Genomic DNA, 5,145 nt, shown 5'->3' with positions numbered 1-5,145 from the left:
ACAAGTCTTAAGCACAGCCTATGCCTACCCTTGCCAAAAAACAAAGACCACCAGGAGTTGTGGGGCTTGGCCAGCTGGTCACATCCGCCAGTGGTTCTGACCCACACATTGCAACCAGAGTCTGAAAGTGAATAAAAAAAGGAGGCTCATAACAGTTCTCACTTTAACAAAACCTTATCGCACCTTTCTTAACACACACACAACTTACATTCCAGCTATTGAAAGGCGGCTGAAGGCTGTGGGTAGACCCAGAAGTTATGGCTCTCCTGTGACCGACACCCACATGTCTCCGGGGTGCTACCTCATCTTCCGAAGTGGAGGAATTATTCCTTCGGTGGAGCACTCGGTCCCTTGGGGGTTTAGCCCACACGAGTGATACAGTAGAACCATCAATTACGTACCCTAAAAGAATAGTGACATAAGTAAAGAACACAGAAATAGATAACGTTTACAGTAAAGGGGCTCTGAGATTCAATCTGCACCAAACTTACGATCAAGCCTATTGAGGCACAGCTCAGCATAGTGCCTTTCAGTGAAGTGCAAAAATGCAAAGTCCTTTAACTTCTTCACTTTCTCAATCGCACTTCCAGGCACTTTTGCCACCCTAATAATGATGTCCCTTATAGTCGACTCTGGAGTGCTCAACATGAGGTTGCGCATGTAGACAACTCTGACCTGAGAACAAAAATGAATAGTAAGTGCAAATAGTCGAAAGACCCCCGTTGTGAACAAAAAAGGACAGCTTACTGTCTTCATGACATCTTCTGGGACTTCCGGCTCCGGCTCGGCCCAGTCCACAGCCAACTCGTGGCCCCAGAGGACCACCCCGCCAGGGATCATCTTGCGTCGCGCTATGGCGGCGTCCTTGTGGGTTCGAAATTCCACAAATGCAAAACCCCGATTCTTGGTTTTATCCACCACGGAGGGATAGAGAATGACATCCACTATATCAATTCCCGGCAGCTGAAAATGAAACGAAACTCAAATAGAAGCTATGTTGTTGAGGAGGAGGAAAAGTAAGTGGGAGACCGAAAGGGTGCCTCCCTCCTGTCACGCCCGTTACGCTCTGGTGCACGATTGGTGGCCTATGCCACGCTGCGCAGGCGCTTCCCGGCGCCGCGGAGGCTGAGAGGGAAGGCCAAACCAGCGTGACACTCAGGGCGAGGAGGAGGGCACCGCGGCCGAGGCGAGACACACTCTGCTTACAATTTTCGACAATTCCGCCAGGATTTCTTCCCGCGTCTTCTCCTTTGGGAGACCGCCGATGAACAGTCTCCTGTTGTCCATAGACTTCATAACACCCAGAAACTTGCCGGGCCGGATCTCGTATCCGTCCAGCGCGCGTACGGCCACTCGGGCCTCTTCGGGGTTGGCGTATTGGGCGAATCCAAACCCCCGGTTGGTCCCCGAGAAGTCCATCATGAGCCGAAGCTCGTAGAGGCGACCTGCAATCAGAGACACGGGCAATGCAGGCAGTCGGTTGGCTTCGGGTGACACAGCAAAGCATTTAAACGCCCCGAAGCAGTAACGCACCATGTGGCATCAGCAGCGGGAAGAGTTCGTCCTCGTAGCAGTCCCTTGGAATCTTGCCGATGAAAATCTCCGAGCCAGGTGCTGGAGAGGGTCCCATCCAGTCACTGGGCGGGCCGGTCCGCCTCTGCCCGTTGAACTGTTCAATTTGGTAGCCCGATTTATTGATCAAATCCAGCAGGCGCAATTGGGTCTCAAACTGGTGATCTCCAATGTGGGGCTGTGGAGGCATACAGTGTGGAGGTGGCCCTATGGGCGGCAGAGCAGTCAGCAGGGTGGACATGTCCATCTGCAACAACAAGAGACACCACGGGCACGATAAGCGACAAGGCGGACGCAAACTGAAGACGTTGGGAGGGCACCTGCACTGCCTGCACACTCTCTGGGGGCGAACTAGCAGGAGGCAGTGCCTCAAACTGGGCCGACATGTCCATCTCCAGCAACTGGCACCATGGGCACGACGAGCGACAGGGTGGACGCGACAGGGGGGCAGCGCAAACTGTGCTGGCGAAAGCGCAGGGCTTTGAATGGGGCGGACATGTCGATCTCCAACAGGCACCAAACACGTTTGTTCAGAGGTCGGGTGAGCGTTTAGCCCAGAACACAACGAGAGCGTATCGCGAGCATTCACACAGAGGAAGCACAACAAGTAACCCGATGAGGTCGCACCGCCCAGGGGAGGGGGGCACTTGACATTTTTCGTGCTAAGGATCAACATCGTGCAGCCACCTACAAAGGGCCATAAGTCTACCCTGATCTTTTCAGCGCTATGACGAAAATCAAGACCCCCTACATTCAGCGAGGTGCGCCTGTGGTGGAAAAGAGGGGGGGGGGGGGGGGTACGCACGTTAAGTGTTAAGTGAGACTGAAAGCTGTAAGCAGGAACTCAATAAAGCATTTCGGTAAAGCTGGAATGGAGAAGGACGTGGGAAACAAGAAAACGGAAGTCACCATGCTACAACATAGTGATGTCCGTTTTGTTGTGCCCCTCATTCTCCTTCTTTTCCGCTTTGCCGGAACTCTTTATTCAGCTTAAGAGGGGGCATCGCGACGGCACACCAGACCAGAGACGGCAACCCCGCCGCAACACTCAGTGCTCATCTATTTAAAAACAAGAATCACTAGCTTATCGCTTCGTTCTACCGACAGAATTAACCAGGAGATGCGTCGCCAGTTCGCGGAACTGCCGCACGCCGCTGTCGGTCCGCCTCCCCCTGGCCTGTGTCGGTCGTCAGCTCGAGGCTCGAGCCCGCCTGCCCGCCACCCCCTCTGGCTGGAGATACCTTTGAAGCACCCGCAGCGCAACCCGACCGTACTGAGCAGGCAAACCCACGGCAAAACTAAAGCGCGGAGAAAGCTTAGATTGTAGTAAGACGGCATGCGTGTGATTTGGAGGGGGGGGGGCATCGGCAAATACATCGGAAGTCCGAGTGCAGATTGATACTCGAACAAAAAAAAGTGTACAGACAGGGGACAGTTACTGCATGACGAGTTTCTTCATTGTCTTATCTCGCGAAGCGATGGTGTCGCACCCTACGGCCTTCACAGGTTGGAAGCCCCCCCTCCCCCCCTCCCAAATCTCTCTTCGCAGCGCACTTTGCACTTGTGCCAAACTTACGCAATGGACGGGCAAGTAGCCGCCCAGGCCGCAGCCACCCCAGCTCCAGGACCTTGCCCGCCCCGGGGCGAGCATGGTCGGGGCCTCCAGGGCGTGCGGCAGGCTCGGCCGCCAGCCAAAGCCCCCTCCCACCTTGCGATAGCGGTGCGGCAGGCCGCGGCAAGCGGGGTGGTGGGGCTTCGGCGGCCTCGGTGCATCGATGTCCCCCACGGGTACGACATGGTCCGTCGCCGCCTCGTCCCCGTCTTCGGCCTGGTCCGGCAGGGTGGCCGGGGGAGTCGAACCCTCGCTTTCTGCGTCGAGGATCACGGCCCCGGTCTCCTGCACGCCACGCGATACCGAGAACGACACGAGCCCGTCGTTCTGGCAGCAGTCGATCTTTGCCTGCCCTGCGGGATCGTGACAGTGGGACACCGCGGCCGCCGCCATGCTCAGGGCGGGCATAGGTCCGCGCGGGGCTCTCCGATCTCCTCCACACCACGTCCAAACCGTCGACCTGAACACACCGCCCCGCGACCCGCGACTGTGGCCCGCGTAGCCCAACCCGTTCGCGACGACGTGGTTCCCCGGCGGCGAGCGGCGTTATCACTGTCCCTCCGCGGTGCACCGGCCCGGGCCCGAGCGGGTGGCGGGGAGGGGTGGCGGGGCGCGCCGCGCAGTACTGCCACAGCTGCGCACGAAAAGAGCTCGGTACCAGTACCCTTGCAACCAGAGTGTAGGTGTCTGGCTCCTTGCTTAATCCGCAAGTAGGGAGGTCAGGGAGGCCCCCTTCCCGGGGAGGTGCTTCCGGACGAGAAAAAGTGGGGGGGGGGGCTTCCATTCGAGATGTTATTGATACTGTTTCCTAGAGTATTTAAACACACATCTTCGAATCTCTCAAGATTTTAAGCTTAAAGACGGCGTATCACTAGCGGCGTGTGGACTGTATTCGGCGACTTTCGTCGTTCCCACCTCCCCGCAGTCAAAAGGGGCCGGCTGCGCGCTCACCACCAGAACCAGAGCACTGCAGCCGATGGATGCCCACATCACATGGCGTCCGAAAGGAGGTTGGGGGGGGGGGGGCATACAGCTCCCTCTCACTCACTCCCACTTTCGGGCGCCTAAAGGACGTCCGTCCTATGCTCAACCGTCGCAATCACCACCGCTACCCCACTCGCCCATTCGCTATGATGGCCGAGCCGACCAGGAACGCGGCGCAAACGCAAACGGTAGAACTTCACGGCTCCTGCGGCCACCCATCATAGCGATGGGCCATGCCATCCACGCACCCCCGCGAGTCCCGGCAGTCGAGGGAGGGGGGGGGGGAGGCTCGCAAATCGCGACGCCTATTGAGAGCCTTGTATACCGACTGGCCTCCTGGTAAGGCACTGGGAATGTGGAGGAAAAGGGGGCGGGTAATAGACGCAAAGTTTTTGCGGAAGTGTTGGAGACTAACGCAAAAGAAGCCCGCCAACCCTCGTCCCTTAGGACTTGGCCGAAAAGGTGAACCGGGCGGTGCAGAAAAGGCGCCACTACAGAAAAGGGAGCGGTAGCGGAGCAGACAAAATTCCTCGTAATGCAGAACATGGAGAGTGCAGCGCTATGATGCTGGATCCGCAGCGTTTCTATGGGGGGAGCGGGCGCACAGCAACGCTACAGCCACAGCAACGAGAGCAGTGCTGCCGGACCTGGGTGGGGGGCGGTAGGGGAGGATGAAGGGGCCGCTCGGAGAGCTGAGCGCACGACGCACGCCCGCCGACACAGGACAACATGATTCACGATTCTTCCAAACGCCAAACGCACAAATTGCTTTACAGCCCCCCGTTTTCGCTCGTCCCCCGCTGCCTCGCCGCCTCGGTGAGGGGTTGCGCCCCGACAAGTGCGAGCCTGTCTCTGCGGCCGGCCGCAGCCAGGGCGCGGGCGGAGCGCGGGGGGTTGCGATGCGAGGCAGGGGCTTTACTGAGAAACAATCGGTCAGCGACTGGAGTCTCCTGCAACCATCCTCTTTGGACTACGAT

At 58.0% G+C, this 5,145-nt stretch overlaps 3 protein-coding genes across 3 annotated transcripts in view; 2 read left to right on the top strand and 1 right to left on the bottom strand.

The window, feature by feature from the left end:
• On the bottom strand, positions 1 to 3,727 carry LOC113202883 (probable RNA-binding protein 46). The gene is made up of 7 exons (XM_026417328.2): positions 3,149 to 3,727; positions 1,534 to 1,819; positions 1,207 to 1,445; positions 748 to 963; positions 492 to 675; positions 209 to 402; positions 1 to 121 (listed from the first exon to the last, which is right to left on the bottom strand). Exons 1-7 carry the CDS (start codon positions 3,590 to 3,592, stop codon positions 8 to 10), a joined length of 1,677 nt encoding a protein of 558 aa, XP_026273113.2. The 5' UTR covers positions 3,593 to 3,727; the 3' UTR covers positions 1 to 7.
• The window catches only part of LOC113202874 (dynein light chain roadblock-type 2), a 223,281-nt gene that overhangs the window by 180,487 nt on the left and 37,649 nt on the right, over positions 1 to 5,145 (top strand). The window lies entirely within an intron of this gene.
• LOC113202828 (plexin-A4) overlaps positions 1 to 5,145 on the top strand; it is a gene marked incomplete in the record, with an annotated part of 128,959 nt that overhangs the window by 120,484 nt on the left and 3,330 nt on the right.

The sequence above is a fragment of the Frankliniella occidentalis genome, unplaced genomic scaffold (genome assembly GCF_000697945.3).
Source record: "Frankliniella occidentalis isolate FOCC.00 unplaced genomic scaffold, Focc_3.1 Scaffold28, whole genome shotgun sequence".
Taxonomy (NCBI): domain Eukaryota; kingdom Metazoa; phylum Arthropoda; class Insecta; order Thysanoptera; family Thripidae; genus Frankliniella; species Frankliniella occidentalis.
Note: the sequence above shows the minus strand (reverse complement) of the source record. Positions and strands in the feature narration are given on the sequence as shown.